General features: G+C 41.7%; 1 protein-coding gene across 1 annotated transcript; it reads right to left on the bottom strand.

Moving 5' to 3' along the window:
- Positions 1-2,289: 2,289 nt before the first annotated feature.
- Positions 2,290-14,893, bottom strand: lrpap1 (low density lipoprotein receptor-related protein associated protein 1). Its single transcript, XM_080452127.1, has 8 exons — positions 14,596-14,893; positions 13,360-13,504; positions 10,814-10,950; positions 7,779-7,899; positions 7,020-7,175; positions 5,563-5,645; positions 3,204-3,380; positions 2,290-2,638 (listed from the first exon to the last, which is right to left on the bottom strand). Exons 1-8 carry the CDS (start codon positions 14,758-14,760, stop codon positions 2,570-2,572), a joined length of 1,053 nt encoding a protein of 350 aa, XP_080308253.1. The 5' UTR covers positions 14,761-14,893; the 3' UTR covers positions 2,290-2,569.
- Between the last annotated feature and the right edge of the window lie 2,989 nt (positions 14,894-17,882).

Here is a 17,882-nt window from a genome sequence, read left to right as displayed (position 1 = left end):
TTCAACCTGGTGTTTGCACTTTCTCCATTTTTGACCCGTTCATTCATCTACATAAACGTTCGTATTTCAATTATAAAGTTTTTGACCCTGGTGAGGGTGGGAGTTGACAACGTGACTTCTGCTTGTTATGCGGCTGCTCTATCCATAGCTCAGTCGGAAGAGCTCTTGACTTCAGACCACAAGATCATGGGATCGAATCCCAGCACAGGAACCTTTGCATCTGAGCAATCTGGCTCCCATGGGTCTACTATTTTAAAACTTGGCTGTTTAACCTTAATCAAAAAGGTTGCTGGACAATATATAGAGGATGAAATGCATAATTTATTAAATAATATAAAGGTAATATCAAATACATTGTAAAAAATGAGAGACATGACGATTTATTAGCAAGACAGTCTTTTATTATATTATTCCTCATTTTGCTGGTTTCCACTGAATCCCCTTTACTGTTACAGAGTAGAACTGCCTTAGAGTCTCTGCTGATGATGTGGCCATAGCTAAATGGTTAGAGAGCCTTCCTGACAAGTCATACATTCCAGGTTCGATCCCACGCCTCAGCAATGCGTCAGGGTCCCTGAACAAGACACTTAAAAGAACTCTGACATGTTGGTTGGATGCATGGCGCATATAATAGGCTATTGCATTGTAGATTAGTAGGCGATAATTCCAATATTCACTATACACTCCTCATGTTTAAGCCTAACTGAATTATATATTTATGGACTTGTATATAAATTGTATATATTTTTGGACGACTTGTGCATTTAATTCGTCGGCAATACTTTGCCATGCCACGCTTTCTCCCTGGATCCATTTATTGCGGCCGTGTTTCCTTTCTTGCTTATTATACATTTTACTTCCTCGTATTATTCCGGGGAGACATAAAATTTCTCTTTTGGGTCTTGAGTCAAGACCCAAGCTCCCGGGGAGACATCAAATTTCTCTTTTGGGTCTTGAGTCTTGGGACAAGACCCAAAAGAGAAATTTGATGTCTCCCCGGGAGCCTGGGTCTTGACTCAAGACTCTTTTGGGTCTTGAGTCTTGGGACTCAAGACCCAAAAGAGAAATTTGATGTCTCCCCGGGAGCCGGGACCCAAGCCTCAAGACTCTTGAGCTAAAAAGTTTGTGAACCACTGCCATTTAGAACAGTGGTTTTTAAACCTTTTTCATGCCAAGGACCCCTAAATTGATTTACATTTGGCCGTGGACCCCCATCTGAAAATGTTTTGTGCCAGGGACCCCCAGAAGCAAAGATTTGAGTTAAAAATGTTCGATTTAAAAATGTATATATATTTCAAAGATATGCACACATTTTCAAGATTTTTCAAAAATAGCAGATCTACAAGTTCATAGCGTGGCACTTGGTATGAGCTTGTAGATCTGCTATTTTTGAATAGCCAAAGCTAAGTGGTTAAAAATGATTGTGATGCCATCAGTGGCGTACCCACCGTAGAGGCATGAACTAAAATCTTGCCTCCCCTAGAAAATGAAGTAAAAGACTGACTGAAAAACAGGCAGTGAAAAAAATCCAAACAGAACAGAATAGTGGCCGTCGGACCATTCGCCCGCCTCCTCGTCCATTCACGCGGGCAGGCAGCTAATCTCACCACCGTATGCATTCAGCAGAGCGACCCTCGCCTATATAGTGATGCAAATGTATGCCTTTGTCTTCATGGGGTACCAGAAGTGCCAGGGGTGGGGGTCTGGGCCATCACCTGTTCTCACCTGGCATAAAAGGGGCTCTGAGAGCAGCTTGAGCCATTCATTAGGCAATTACAACATGAAGAGACCACCGCTGAAGAATTAATTGATTGATTGATTATACTTGCATATTGTTTTTATTAACGTTTTTCAGTTTTGTAGTCAGTGTAGCGTTGTTGTTAACTTGTTTCCCCTGAGTACCCCCCCCCCCCGCCCGCCCTTCGTAGGGGGGGGGGGATCTCGCCTGCCCTAAATGTAATTCCTGGGAACGCCACTGTTCCATGAGCTGCTGCAGTGCTGCTGTTCAGCCACAGAGAAGAACGCCGCTCTGGTTTTGGGCTCCATGATTGATCGACTTTCATGGTCTTTTATAGGAATATGTGAAGCCTGGCTTTAGCATCCTGGCTCGACACAGCCTGGCTTGACAAGGTCTAGCTCGACAAAGTCGCTCCTTTTCAGCCTGGTTTGGCGTTCATGGAATGGAATAAACCAGGCTGTACGGACCAGACTTTGTCAAACCTGGATTTTACTTCAATCCAGGCTTATTTCATTCTCCTTTCGTGTAATAGGCCCCGGGTAACAATACATTAATCAAGTCTGAGATCATTTTTACAGAATGGCAATAGCTGATTTATTAGAAAAACAAAACATCTATTATATTATAACATCATTATATACAAACATTACGTCATGTATCCTTTGAGCACACAGGCTTACTCATACACATCATCAATAATTAGTCATTGCAAATGTAATAATAGAAAAATCACTACAAAATTGATTTAAAAAACAGTGACTCTCACAGTAGTTTCAAGTAATGGGGCAGAGTATGGAGGGAAACTTTCAAAGATTCAAAGAACCCAGCCACTTAGAGTTCATTGTGCTTGAGTCCCTGGCTGGAGATCTTGTTATGCAGGTCCTGCATGTGTTTCTTCATCTGAAAATCAAGATGGAGTCCATTAATACTCAAACATATACTGCCCACATCTCCCCGTGGTACTGTATCTCTCATCTAAATTTACTTAAGCCATCAACATCTTTCACAGTTTATCTTGTAGGGTGCAACAGAAGAACTACAGTTCTCGATCATAAAATAATACAAAAAATGTAATAAAATGATCGATTAATAATCAATCATGCCATTTTGGGCAAAAACTTTCAGAAATATTGAAAATAGATGAACAAGCTCACAATGCATTATTATGTGAAACGTTTAACTTGTAGATCTGCTATTTTCACATTTTTTGCATGACACTGTTGTGTAACAAAGCATAAAAAGCGGTTAATTTATTCATTGATATATATATATTTTTTTTATATGTTTAAAAAATAACTGCTTGTTTATTCAAATAACCAAAAAGGTAACTACAACACTATTTGTGCAGCAGCTAGCCATTTACCTTCCCGCTGCCACAAACTTGCTACAGTAGCATCCTGCCAACAGGCAGGGTAAAAAGCCACAGGAAGCCCTGTTCTCTACCAGTCCGTCTGTCCCTGCCTACCTTGTAGCCCATCTCTCTGGCCTTCTCAGACAGTGAGTTGTACTTGTCCTGGTTCCTCTTGATGTGGTCCTGGTCTCCTAAGGCCTCAACATGCACCAGCTTCTGGTGAGACAGTTCCAGCTGCTCCTGGTAGTGGCTGTGCTTCTCCACCTTGGTCTCAAAGTGACGCAACTCCTCCTGAAGGAATAATAGATGGAGAGCACATATACAGTACAGAGAAATGTTCATGTCCCCTTCAGCTTCATTTACATGCACAGCTGCAAACAGACATATGGAGAACAGATACATTAATCTAATAGAGGGACCACAGACAGGGCCGGCGCGTCCATACAGGCGACCCAGGCGACTGCCTGAAGCGGCATTTTGGAGAACAAAAAGTGTTGGCCAAAAAAAAGAAGAAAAAAAAATACATATTTTTTATTTTTCTGTGCTGTAGTATTCTGAAATGAATGATGACACTTGCGCAATCTGTATTCTATCACTTCTTTGTCGTTTGCAAGTCACATCACTTTTGCATGAGTGAATTAACCTTGTGATACTACTGCCTGTCTGTCTGCTCCTCTGAACTGCTACAGCTGCGGCTGTTAAACTGACGCAGCGCAGCTCACCTCCGCTCTCCCTTATTGTTGAACAGTTAAGTTTATGCAAGTAAAACCAGTCAGTCACTCACTACAAAATGCTACCAAATAAACCACTATCAGTGCTGCAGTTTTGAGGAAAGAAGGTGGGAGTGTGGGGGGCGCATCCGAGAAAGCTTGCCAGAGAGAGAGAAAGAAAGAGACATGGAAACAGAATAGATTAGAGAGAGAGAGAGAGAGAGAGAGAGAGAGAGAGAGAGAGAGAGAGAGAGAGAGAGAGAGAGAGACATGGAAACGGAATAGATTGAAGAGAGAGACATGGAAACGGAATAGATTGGAGAGAGAGACATGGAAACGGAATAGATTGAAGAGAGAGAGACATGGAAACGGAATAGATTGAAGAGAGAGAGACATGGAAACGGAATAGATTGAAGAGAGAGAGACATGGAAACGGAATAGATTGAAGAGAGAGAGAGATGGAAGCAGAATGCATTGATTGGACATCTCAACCTATTGCCATTAACAGGAATCGAACCCTCAACCTTCGGATTGACAGGCTGCAACACTACCTATGCATTAATTGACACAATCATGTTGTGTGCAATGCAACTTAAATGAAGTCTATATCAAGTGAGGCTTGAACTGTCGACCTTGAGGTTTTAAGGCACTCGCTCAAGCGAGAAGCCATTGGACCAACAGACAGACACTGTGAAAAAAGAGATCACACAGATGATACAGTTTCACGCAAATAGCTGAAAAATCCTGGGTTTAAGGGGTTTTCAAACTGCTCAAAATTGCGGACAATCTAAGGGCGGAGCTTACTGGTCAACGTGATAGATGTGTTCCTCATGAGTCAAGGCACATGTGTAAGCAGGTTTAATGGCTGTCGGCCAAACGAGGCATGACTTTTGCCTGTTTAAAGTTTGCATTTTAAAAAAAATCGCTTCCCAATTGGAGTAAGATTGGTTTCAGTGATATTTGGAATGACCCTCTACATTACCGCAAAGTTTCAAAGAAATGTGAGTCTGCATGTATGTGTTAGGGGCAGATGAATAATTGTCATAAAACTGCAATATTCATTGGCTCATTAAAGCTTCATTTTTTCACTTATGGAAAATCCGCTGCATCAGTTTGTCGGCATAGGTCCAAAGTTCATGTGTAAAAAGTTTCGTGCAGATTGCTCAAAAATCCCAGCAGGAGATAGATTTTAACTGCTTTTCATATAATTCAAAATGGTGGGAGATCTAAAGGTCAGAGGTTGAAAGTTGTTCATCATGAGTAGACGCATGTGTGTATCGAAGTTTTATGGCTGTAGGTCAAACAGGGCATGAGTTGTACCTGTTCAAAGTTGGCATTTTCAATTGAGTGCTATAGCGCCACCTTTTGACGAAAGATTGTGAGATTTATTTCTTGATAGTTTTTCATGACCATCTATCATATGGCCGAGTTTCGTAAAAAGCGTATGCACGGTTCAGCCCGAACTGCGAAAAGTGGCAGAAGAAGGAGAAGAAACAGAATAATGCCAATATCAAAACGTAATGAACACAAATAGTTTAGCTTACAAGGTTCACTGCCAAGGTTAAATTAAAGTAATAGATGTGAATGGGAACTGTCGTTATCTTTGGAGCTTAAGTGATTCTCATTGATTAATTAAATGTCTGCTGCCAATTGAAAACTTGATTGATACAGGGAGACATTTCCACAAGAACTCTACAAGCACTGTGGGGGGATTAAGTACAACAATTAATACAAATAGAGAACTGCAGAGATTTAACACGTACCTTAAGAGACTCCAATTCATCATCTGTAAGGTTTGCTCTCCTGGCAGCTTCCCACAGCTCAATCACACGAGGCTCTCTGAACTCTATACAGGGACAGAGAAGGACCTGAATGTTAGCACACATTTTGGCATCACTTTAAACACTTGCAGAGTGTCCTATACCAGTTGCAGTTCAAAACACATATTTGAAATACAACCTTTCTAGGTTGTTCACTTGCTAGCAAGTGCTCTGTAATGATGTGCGTAACATTCAAAAGTCCCAGTATGAAATGGAAAGAGAGGGGCCTGAGTATGGGCTCTTGGGAACTCAACCCACTGGAGTGCATTTAAAAACAAAACAAAAAAAATGTCATAACTCCCCCCCGTTCCCTGTCTGATGACTCAGCACAAAAAATTATATAACAATAGATGGGTACAAAAGGGAAGAGGACAATAAGCCTTTTGACGCAAGAAGGAGTAGGAAATCAGGCGAGGGTGTGAAGATGAATGACTCAGTGAGTCAGTAACAGTCAAAATGAGACTAGTTCGGTTCCCTTCAGCTTAACTAGTATGCGACAGACTGAAACTGTCTCTAAAGATCCCACAGTACTTCTTCTTCAATCCTGACCTTCGCCTACCCTCCCAAGTACTGCTGCTTTTCTATCTGACCAGAAGGTTACAGTAACCGCATCCATCGGTCATCCTTTTCATTCTATCACAGCGTAATAGGAATAGAAATGGGATTTGTGTAACAGTGCCACCATCGTGGTCGTGTGTAACATGGCACTGAGGTGGCATGGCTGCACGTTATAGATCTCACACAAACATGTAAAAGGGGTTGACCATACCACCGAGAAACAGGTAAATAATAACAGTATATATCACTATCATATCAGAAATATTTTAGTTATACATTTTGATAACGTATGATGATTATACACCTTATTTTTATCCTTATGACCATTCTGCTGGTTACATATCACATCCATTATGGTGCCACATTACACATAGGAGTTGGCTGTTTCTATGATTCTCATTCTATCCCTTCCAATCAGGGACTTTGGGCTCCAGGTGAATGCAATTAACTTCCAAGTAGGACAGAAATCCAGTGGGAGTGGGGTCCCAGAGGACCAGGATGGAAGAACTGCACTCTCTAGAGTACAACTAGAGAAGGATGACCAGAGGCAGCCCATTTATAACTTCCAACTCATTTTTAATTGTGTCTGCGTGGAAGGCCAAACCCCAACGTGGTAGAAGGTTATGTGAGAAGAAACAATCCCATGAGGAAAAACATTCAAGAATGTTTTCTCAACACTACTGGTTTTATATAATATGACTGAAGGTTTGACTGCATTGGCCTACTTTAAATCCCCTCTTTCATTTATGTCAAGGTCATTCTGACCACATCTCCTGTTACACACACATTCGATTTGAAATTAAAAGCAGAAGCAAAAAAAAGTGTGTGTGTGTGTTGCTTACCACTGTCTTCAGTGAACCCCTCATGGCTTAATTTGCGAAGTCTCTCAAAGCCCTGGTTGAGGTCCCTCATTTGCTGCTTCAGCTCGGTGTGTTTCTGGTGCAGCACATGCTCCTTCTCCTCGCCCTCCAGGGGAGAGATCACATTTTTATGTATCTCTATGGAAACATATGATGGAGGATGGGGCGGGGGGGAGGAGGAAGATGGAGGATTTAGCAGGGAGTAAGAATGAAAGGTGGGACAAGGAGGGAGAAGATAAAAACGGTGGAAAGAACAAAATGAGGTTAATTTTAATGAGGTCTTAATGGGTTAAAACACATCACACAAGTAATAAAGTGGGAGTGCTATTTGGAATGCCTTGTGCAAAACAGTCGTCAAATTGACACGTCTCTCCTCCCTAGGCCGGCTGGCCGGACTTAGGCTCAGTGATGAGATGCGACAAGCACCATCTGTGTATGCAGCGCGGAGTGACATGCACAACGGTACTGCTCCTCTGGTCCAAAGGACATCATTATCAGAAAACAAGGCTAATGCAAAGAAAACGGACCAGAATGGACCACAAACGTAGCTCCATAGAGTAATATCAGAACCAGGTAGAGGCTACCTGACACACAAAACATTGACTGATGCTGAAGTGGCGGTGTCACTCGCTAAAGATCGAGTTTCATGCGAACAGGGTGATGCAATGTTTGCTTGAAAATCTGTTAATTAAGTATAAATTAAGTATAAATTGGGCTTAATTGGGCTGTCAGGCAGCTCACCCTCAGTGCGGCTCACGGTGTCCATGACAATATTGTACTCGTGGATCTTGTCTTTGTGGTGCTGAAACTCCCTCTTCAGGCTCAGCAACTCCTCGCTGGAGAACTTCCCAGAGCTTTTGGCCTGATAAGGAAAAATGAATCGAGGAGAAGTAGAGGCGTCAGTTTCCACAATTGCCACTAGGCCTTAGTTAAATCGAGGAAGGTCATCTGTGGCAGGATAACTTGGAATGGAGGACAATGGACCTCATCCAATAATACAGTGGGTAGGAAGGATCGTATCTGAATCTGGATTCGTAATCAATACACATGCCTGTAATTCTTACTTAGCATAACACCACGCCATGGGGAGTTGTGTCATGATCCAAGGAATCCAGGAGAAAAAAAAGTGATTGATTGTATGAGCTACAGTTCAAGAGTTATAGGCCATAACTTGAAGTGGGCTGTTATAGCGCCATCATGAAAAATAATTGGGGTGGAGGTTATTCTTTGGCCTACTGGGGGTGTGCGTGCAAAGTTTCACGGCAATCCGATGCTGTGTTCATGATTTGTGCCATTTTGTGCAAAATGGGTCCTTCCCGCAAACTTTAAAAGCCACTCATAGCCATTCTGAATGGAATCAGAAAAATCTGACAGATACATATTTATTACGTGACCTCAAAGATATGTAGATTATGTACAAAACATTTATATGAGTTTTGGCCAAAATCTGTAGAAGTAACAAAAGCGTGTTTTGAAGAAAATCCTATGTGGCCAAAAATCAGTAGAAATTGGAGTGGCCTAGGGAGTTGCGTAGTGAGCCAAGGATATATTTTGACCTGGCCCTGTTATAGCACCACGTGAGGCCGATTTGAAAGATTTAGGGCAGAGGTTCTGCCCCAAATCTTGTTCTAGCCTAATGGAGGCTTCTTCTAGCCTACTGGGAGTGTGCGTGAAAAGTTTCACGCCAATCGGTCCAATGGGGCTGGAGATTAGCTGCTCACAGACACACTGACGGAGGCACAGGCTTGGTGGAGACAATAATTGTGACAGGCCTAGGTACGACAGGGCCTTTGGCAAGCTCAGAGTATGGTGTACTGTAGTGTAGATAGAGAAGTGGAGTGGACATTTTAACCTGTCTGGGCATCCCTTCACACTCACAGCAGTCAGCTGTTGAGGGGTTAGACATGGTAGAGAAGCAAAAGCCTAATTCATAGTCACCAAAAATGTACGTGGACGTTAATCAACGACCATATATAAAAAGAAAGATATACCAGTACCAGTACCACAATTGTCAGGACTGAGCTGCCGTGAAACTTTGTACATGTAGCCTTATTATGTTCTGCTGAGCCATTACACAGTAGCCTATGTGCTCATATGTCCCCTGTATGAAGATCCTGCACCATGCAAATGTAATTCTATTTCTGTCATTCAAATGTATCTGTAATCTGCAAAGTCTGATCGCAATTAGGCTATGTTTTATCAACAGTCAACAGTAATTTGATGACCAGCGGACCGGTAGGCAGCGGTTCCGGTAGGAGACACAAAGGAGAGTCTTTGTGTCTCCTACCGGAACCGCTGCCAATCATCAAATTATTGGCTTAGGAATGCGACAAAAACAAAGAAATATCCATGAATTCAAGTCTCCACGGGGTGACTAATCGATAGAAAAAAAGTCATTTTGGGTGAACTATCCCTTTAAGCTGCGACAGCTTTTCACCACACTAGCGAGTCCATTCAATTGCATTCGAGAGAGAGTGTTTCGGGACCGCATGGAACGCATGCATATTCAGCAGAATCAACGGCAGGTAATATAGGCTTGGTTTTTCTCACCAGGTACGAATTAGACAATCATTTTCCTACTCATCCTTTATAATTATTTACATAATTAGAATTAGAAACCCCACACACTTTCACTGCTGTAACCTCCCTGCACTGGACATGCATCGATTGGTGAATGGTTCAGTTCCACTTATTATGGGACAGCGACAGGCCAGGGTATATCATTAGATGCAGCTAGCGCAAAATTGATAAATTAAGTAATGCAATGAACACATTGAACACAATTGGGCTCAGATGACTCCAGGGGGAGATAGAGAAAGACAGGAGGAGGAGAGAGGGAGGTAGGGAGGGAGGGAGGGAGAGAGACAGGAGAGGAGGAGAGAGGGGGAGAGAGAGAGATGGTACCACAATGCAGTTTTTTTGTGTGCATGTTTTGACCCGCCATCTGGAATTAGATTCAGATTCAGAACAGCGTAGCAGCACAACAGTGTCTCCACAATGACAGCTGCGTGTGGAGGAATATCTGAGCTATGGGAATCACAGAGGTGAATGTTTAGTCATAGGGGCTTGCTGATGTAATCACACATTAAGATTTTGTTTGACAAGTTTCTCGGTTCAGTGGTTTATGAAATGAACTGAAAATCAATTTCAACGAAACTTTTTGGTGCAATGGACAAAAAACCTCAAGGCACTATTCTGGTGAAAAAAGTTTAAAAGCCTTTAGTGATGTGGCTAGTTCATAATAGAAGTTGTCAAAAACTGGGATAACCCACGCGTAGCGGCCAGCACGGCCTTCTTCAGGGTATGACTTTTTGGTGATTCCAGGTTATCATTTGACAGCACAAAATAACAAAAAAGGGTGGGAGTGACCCTTCATTCCTTCTCTCTTCACTCCCCGACGTAGAAGCACATTATTATTATCATCTTTTTGCAATATGTTACTTTTATGCTTTTATTATGACCATTTTGAATGCAATATTGCAAAGAATGGGATGTAGAGGAATACACACTTGTGTTGGTTAAGTGCTGACCACAGCTGTGGGCCCATAAACTAAAGGAAAAATAAAAGAGCCACACTCCAGCCTCGGAGAATAAATATGAATTGGGCTACTGCCAACTTTTCGACTTCGTCTTCATCAGGGAAAATAAGAAATTATTTGGCAGTAGCAAATGTCACATTTTTTGTATCAAATACTGGACTGTGCAACTATTTAAATGTATTTAAGTATTTATTATTAGGTTGCACACAAGCACGACGTGCCCACGCACACACACACCTTGTTCCAGAGTTTATCCAGCCTGGGGTCATCAAATGTGTCTCCATCTTTAGGGTCGTGGTCATGGTCCTTCAGGTAGTTGCTCTCCAGTGGCCGTGTATCTCTCTTCCCATCCATCCCATACTTGGCCAGGATCACTAGACATCAAAAATACATTATGACTGCTTGCAAATTTGGATTTAACCACTTAAACCCTCTATACAGTACTTCATAAACTAATACTTACTGTAGTTGACCAGGCTCAGCTCTGTATTCGTCCGCTTTTTTCCCCCTATACACCAAATCACTTTCCCGAAAATAGCTGATCTACAACTCACGTGTTGCTTGTAGATCTACCATTTTCAGCAAATCTTCACCCAGAATAAGGATACTAGGGTTCAAGTTGATAATGGTCACAGCATATTTAACAGTAAGATAATAGCAATCAAGTGAACGGAAAGCATAATACAATCGTATACTGCCAAGTAGTTCTGCCTGTTCCATCATTCTGAGTCACACGCATGTACTGCACATACGGTACATCTCAGTCAGACAGTAGAGTAGGCCTACTTTAGGGTATCTGGGCTACAATCCAATTACCTGGGTCCCCGCGTTCAGTGACAAAAGCTTCAGTAAATGGCTCCATAGTCACCATACTTTCTATAAGCCTAACTATAGAGGTGTTATCGCCCACTGCCTGCTCGCACTCTGAGTCTCATTAGGACAGCAGAGGATATATGTAGCATGTTCCATAATGAATGAGCTGGTGAAAATGAGTGTAGCCAGCCAACTGTCAAGCCTTCATTTAGTCAAGCTAGCTAAGGGCAGATTATCAGAACAGACCAGGCAACTTTTCTTTTTTTACTTGACTTAAGTCTCACAGTGATGTGCCTGCATGTCTTCTTTTTACATGCTGGCACCTTCCGTAATACGTTTGATCCTCGGACCTTTAAATAAATTGCTTCTTGAATAAGTATTTAATATTTAAGTGGAGCCATGCTTGATGCTTTACATCACCTCCTAGATCTCTCTCACACACACACACACACACACACACACACACACACACACACACACACACACACACACACACACACACACACACACACACACACACACACACACACACACACACACACACACACACACACACACACACACACACACACACACACACACACACAGGTCTATGCATATGGGATAAGCAAAAAATTAAAAGCTCCACTGAACAACAAAGAAGCTTAAAATACCACAGAGCCAAGCTCAGGGGGGGAAGAAATCTGAATTATTGTAGAGATACTTGAATGGTGTGGCTTCCACTCTGTAAAAAATGAAGAAATCTCTCTGACTGTAACTAAAATATGATAAGCTCAAATCTGAGTGTTTATCTTAGGACAGCTGCTCTATACTTCTGCCTATATAATTCTGCCCCAGTAGACTATTCTTGTACAGTACTTGCTGAATCAGCAATGCCATGAAGCCAGTAGTGCTTCATCATCAACTATGAACTAGTTTCAGAGTCATGGAGCTTATAAGTCACAGAGTAACACATATACACTACTGTAGGCTATCTCTGAACACTTTAAGCCAAATAACTGTTAGCTGGAAAGCATGAGGACCCTACCGCCACGTTTGTTCACATTTTCTCTATAGTCATTAAAACATTACCCAAGTTATTTGATAACCGAGTCAATGTTGGCTAATCATCAATGTGCGGTAAAGAATTTGAAATTAGCCTAATCATCAATGATGAAGTCACATGGGCTTCTGCATTTGAAATTAAGCTCATCATTATGTGCTTAAGAAGTCACATCGACTTCTGAATCTGCTTCCATTTTCTGCATTTTCTTGTATTCGGTCCTGACCCCTGAATTACCTATCTCAATTAAGTTTTAAGTCTCTCCAAGAAGATTTTCTAATCATACTGAAATGAATGAACAAAATCGATACACTTGAGTATTGCAATATTACAAACATGTTTTGTGACATCGTATTCTATCGATTCTCAAACAGTACTGATTAAAACTTAATAATTGAATTTGGGTTTGAAAACAACCCTACCTTACTATACAGAATTAATTTGTGGTTTCTGGACAGAGCGAAGCCTCTGACAACAGTATCAATAGACCTAAACTCTCTACTGTACCTGTACCACTCTTCCCTCTTCTGAGTCTGAAATGGGAACTAACGCCAGTCACCAGATTACAGCCATTCTACAAATGTTATCAAATACAGAATTTGAAAATACAGAAACTGAGAGATCTGTTACGTTTGTCACATGATGGTGCATAAGCCTCGTCTTTCACATTTTTATGGCTATTATATGACTCCCTATGTTAATACAGTAGGAGCTTGATAGTTGTGTTCCTGTTGTAATAACTGTAACCTCCATTTACTTCCTCTCTGTGGTTACTCCTCAAAGCCAGTGTGTGCTTTAATGTAAGTTCAACTTTAATGGATGAACGTCATAGCTCTCACTCCGATTCATTCTGTGTCTGTGGGCAGAATCTAAAGTGAACTTAATAAACACACATCTGGTGGATACCTCGGCTCAAGGTAACACTCACCATTGAAGTTGCGTCGGAGCTGGGCCTCCTTCTCGCCATTTTCATCCAGTCCTTCAGCCTTAATCTTTTTCCACTGCAGCTCATCCTTCTCCTGCATTTTCAGGTCACTGTGCAGCTCTGACAGACGCACCGGGGACAACTGCATCTGAACAAGTCATTGACAATAGTGTTAGTGCAACTCACATGCTATAATGCTACATCATTTTGTTTCATAAAAATACACCGTATGTTATGAGCTACTTTTTGTCAATAAATTCCATGCAGGTGATATTTTTTTAAGTGTTCAAGTTTTGAAGCGCTCGTTGGAAATCACTCAACGGTCCTGCATATCACCTGTTTCTAAATTGCACATAATGCAGGAGGCAGCAGCACGTTGAGTTACTGAAACTCTCCCCACGGAGGCTTGAATTCATTCATGTTTTTCTTTGTTTTGTCTTTGAGTGGGTCTCCATTGAGACTCCGCTGGTCATCAAATTGTTGGCTTAGGAAAGCGAGAAAAACAAAAAAATCTCCATGAATTCAAGGCTTCATGGGGTGTGTAATTGATTTAAAATAAGTCATTTTTTGGGTGAACTATCCCTTTAACGTCGTTTAATACAATCAGATAGGACTTTTCTGTTTGGATGTATGGGCTGTCAAGGGTTGGCATTGCAACTCTAGATGCCAGATATTAAAAATAGCATCTAGGAGTTGCTTGAATCAGTGTTAAGAAGACTACATGGATTAGACTGTGTTAAGAGTCAAATGGATTTAATACAGAGAGTGAGTAAGGCATTAAGAGCATCACAAATTAACTGCATATGATATGCATGTATGTAGTAAATTAATGTAGGGTTCTAACCTGATCCCAAATATGAGTTCTGCAAATAAACCAAGTCTCAACAATGACAATAGGTCAGTGGTTCTCAAACTTTTACATTTCAAGGGCCCCCTTAACTGACAGTATACAAATGGAACCAAATGGAAATTTGGTTCCATTTGTATACTGTCAGTTACAGACAGAGTTACTGTCAGTTACAGACAGAGTTACTGTCAGTTACAGACAGAGTTACAGAGGGGGTCTAAATGAGCTACGGGTTCATTTAGACCCCCCTCAAAGAACTTGGAGAGTCCCTGCCTGGGCCCCACTTTGAGAACCACTGCAATGGAGAGGGGGGCAGAACACTACAACATTAATCTAAAACAGACAATACTTCTTCCTCACACAATAAATGTAAATGTCTTCTATATACGTACCCTCAGAGCCTTCTCCCACACCTGGTTCATCTTAGCTATCCTGAACTCTATCGCCTTATTCCCATCACTGTTGGGTTTAGCTTCATTCGCCTCCCTGGAGTATCTTCCTGCCATCGCACCCACAACCAGACACAACAACACGGTGACCAGACACCGAAGCTTCATTTTTACAGGTGTGATGCGCGTCTATCTGTAAGCAATAATAATGTAAGCAATGAATACAGCTTTGAAATATTAGCAGTTTAGCCAGTGATGTTCACAGTCCTCTTGTTATGGTTTGATGAGTACCTAAGGCACCTACCAGTGTTGCCAGATTCTGTGAGAGAAACAAGCAAGAAGGTCTATGAAAACAAGCCCAAAAGACGCAACTAGGCCACATGAGCACTCACTCACAGTAATACATCGGCCATTTAAAAATAGCAGATCTACAAGCTCACAAAGTGTAGCGAATTTAAAAAAAAAATGAGCTTGAAAAAAATAAAAAAAAATCTTGAAATCATATGTGGAATATTTGGAAGATTTTTGAAACATTCTAACACAAAAATCTGATACGGGGCTCCCTGGCACAAAACATTTTCAGATGGGGGTTAGACTTAGGCTTAGGGACAAATACATGTAAATGTGGGGCTCCAACCATGACATCAAAATATTTGAGAACCACTGGTTAAAATAATAATTCAAATGTTTTGGAAGCTAGCATAAAAAAGCAACTACACTTTAGAAACAAGCCCCAAAAAACACAACCCGCAACTACCAATTTTTACAAGCAACTTTACAGAAAAGGACAAGGAAGCCCAAAGTCGCTTATGATAGGCGGACATGGCAACACTGAGTACCATACCACAAGTCATGTGTTTGAAAGGGGCGGGACCTGCCTCAAGCATTGCATTGTGGGACATGTGGTTTCATATCAGGATGTTGACGTGGTTCCTGAAGCCGATACAAATGTATTTGAACTACTGTTCCTTAGTAACGGAGTCTGCAGACGTCTGTCTGAGCAAATAGGAATCCTCCACGCATGGAACAGGACCGTAAAGCTGGACCAAGCAAAAGGCGAATGAATGGAAACATACTTTTGAATATGTCTCACGGACAATTTACAATCACAACAATTAAAAACAAAATAAAAAAGTATACCGTGTATTGAAATCAACTTGTGTGATATAGCCCACTGGTTCTCAATATGTGGCTCGGGACCCTCAGGGTCCCCACATGATTTTTTTGGGGGGGTCCCCAGACGACAGTGAAGTGACAATTTAAGGACTTTTAAGACCTTTTTAATGCCTAAAAAGAAATAAGACCATCAAAAGTAATCAACAAACTATACTATAAAAACTGGTCAAACATTGGCCAAATTGTCAAATAATATAAGAAAGGCAAAATGTTTTAAAATAGCCGATCTACAAGCTCACAACCCCTCGCAAAGCGAGGGGTTGTGCACTTAAAATCTTAAAATCTTAAAATCTGCTATTTTTACAATATGTATCTGCGGAACCGAGTCAAACAAAGTTGTGAGCTTTCCAAGTGCTTGTCATTGTGGGGGGTCCCCCTTTCACATCTGTCTGAATGTCAAACATTAGCACGACTTCCAACCAACCACTCAAATAAACGACTCCACACACGCGCACACACACACACACACACACACACACACACACACACACACACACACACACACACACACACACACACACACACACACACACACACACACGACACACGCGCACGCACGCACGACGCTGGTTGCTTGTTTCTTCCACAGACGCCAGGTTCGGTGAGAGAAACAAGCAACCAGCGTCGTCTAGTTCTGCACGAACGATAGCTCGTGCGCGACTTTCAGTGCATGTTTGAGTATCATGAGACTCCACGATGAGCAGTAGTAGAGAAAAAACTAACTTTGCATCGGTTATAATAGACGATTTTCACTCTTACACGGGCTCCCATTATGCCACGGAGGGGGTCGCCAGACTGCACGACAGGGGACTCTCTGGAATAACTCAACGTCCATTTCAATGATGGTGAGTGATTATCAACACATCAAAGATAACACTTAAAATGTCCGGATCTCTCCTTTAACCTTCGTTCTGTGAATCTGAACCTTGTCTCTACTAATATTAATCCCCCTTTTACCTTTTCATTTGAGACATCTCTCACCCAGGCACGTGGAGGACACGCAGGACTGAGCACAGACATAGGTGTCTGACTGCCTCCTTCTTACATGCTTCATTATGGGTTAGTCACTTCTGAGAGGACACAGCTTGCCACAGCATGGACATCAGCACCAATGTTATAATCTCAACACTTGTTCATTTTGAAAATGAGCATTTAGCCACATTGTTTCATAATATTGATTAAATTAATGTAACCGCTTTAAATTTGGTGTCCCTATTTTGGGCATGTCATTATGAGTGAAATCTTTCCCCTTTTTTTTTAACTACTGAAAATATCTGATCTACAAGCTCACAACGCATCACAGCAACACGTTGAGACCTTCTAGATCGTCTATTTTGGATTCTCGTCATTGTGTCAAAGTGTACAGGGCTTAAGGTGTCCCTGGCGAACATCAGCTGTTAGTAGATGTTGTTTGTTGACAGTAGGTAAAGTTATTAGTTGATTATGGATTCAACAAGCCATCAATATCAGGGACCCGTTGAAACCCCTTTACCCTCTCTCTTTCTAACTAGTTGAGTTTGTGTTAATAATACATTCTTAGCATCCAGGGAAATGTCCCATGAGATCTGATGTTGGCTGAACCGGACACTAAATGAATGTGTTTGCCTTGAGGGGCTAGCTTGCATTCAAAGGTCAATACAACCGTGTCAAGATTTGGAGCTGTTGTCAGGAGACATTTGTGGGTTCCACTTACAGCATGGTTTGTCTGCATCATTATGACTTTCCTGTATGCCTTGAACACATTACACACGCACGCACGCACGCACGCACGCAAGCACACACTTACTCACATTAACTATGCAGAAGTGAGCAGAGACACTGGAACCTTGTTTCATCCTGGGTCAATGAGTTTCACAGTTGTGGCACCTATTACAATAGAACCACCACACCAGTGTTGGCGGGTTATGTGTGCCTTTGTGGACGAAAGAGGTTATGTGTGCCTTTGTGGACGAAAGACCTTGGCTACTTTTCCTAGTGGTCTATGAATTGAATACACAGGACCACAATGGAAATAAGCCCTCAGGGCTTCTTGTGTTATCCTTTTAGCACCATTGCATAATCGCACCACTATTTGCTAACTGTTAATAAAGTATTCAATCAATCAATCAATCAAT

Source organism: Gymnoscopelus braueri, assembly GCF_963280865.1.
Source record: "Gymnoscopelus braueri genome assembly, chromosome: 2".
In the NCBI taxonomy this organism is placed as follows: Eukaryota; Metazoa; Chordata; class Actinopteri; order Myctophiformes; family Myctophidae; genus Gymnoscopelus; species Gymnoscopelus braueri.
The sequence above is the reverse complement of the archived record's forward strand: the minus strand, read 5'-3'. Positions and strand labels throughout refer to the sequence as shown.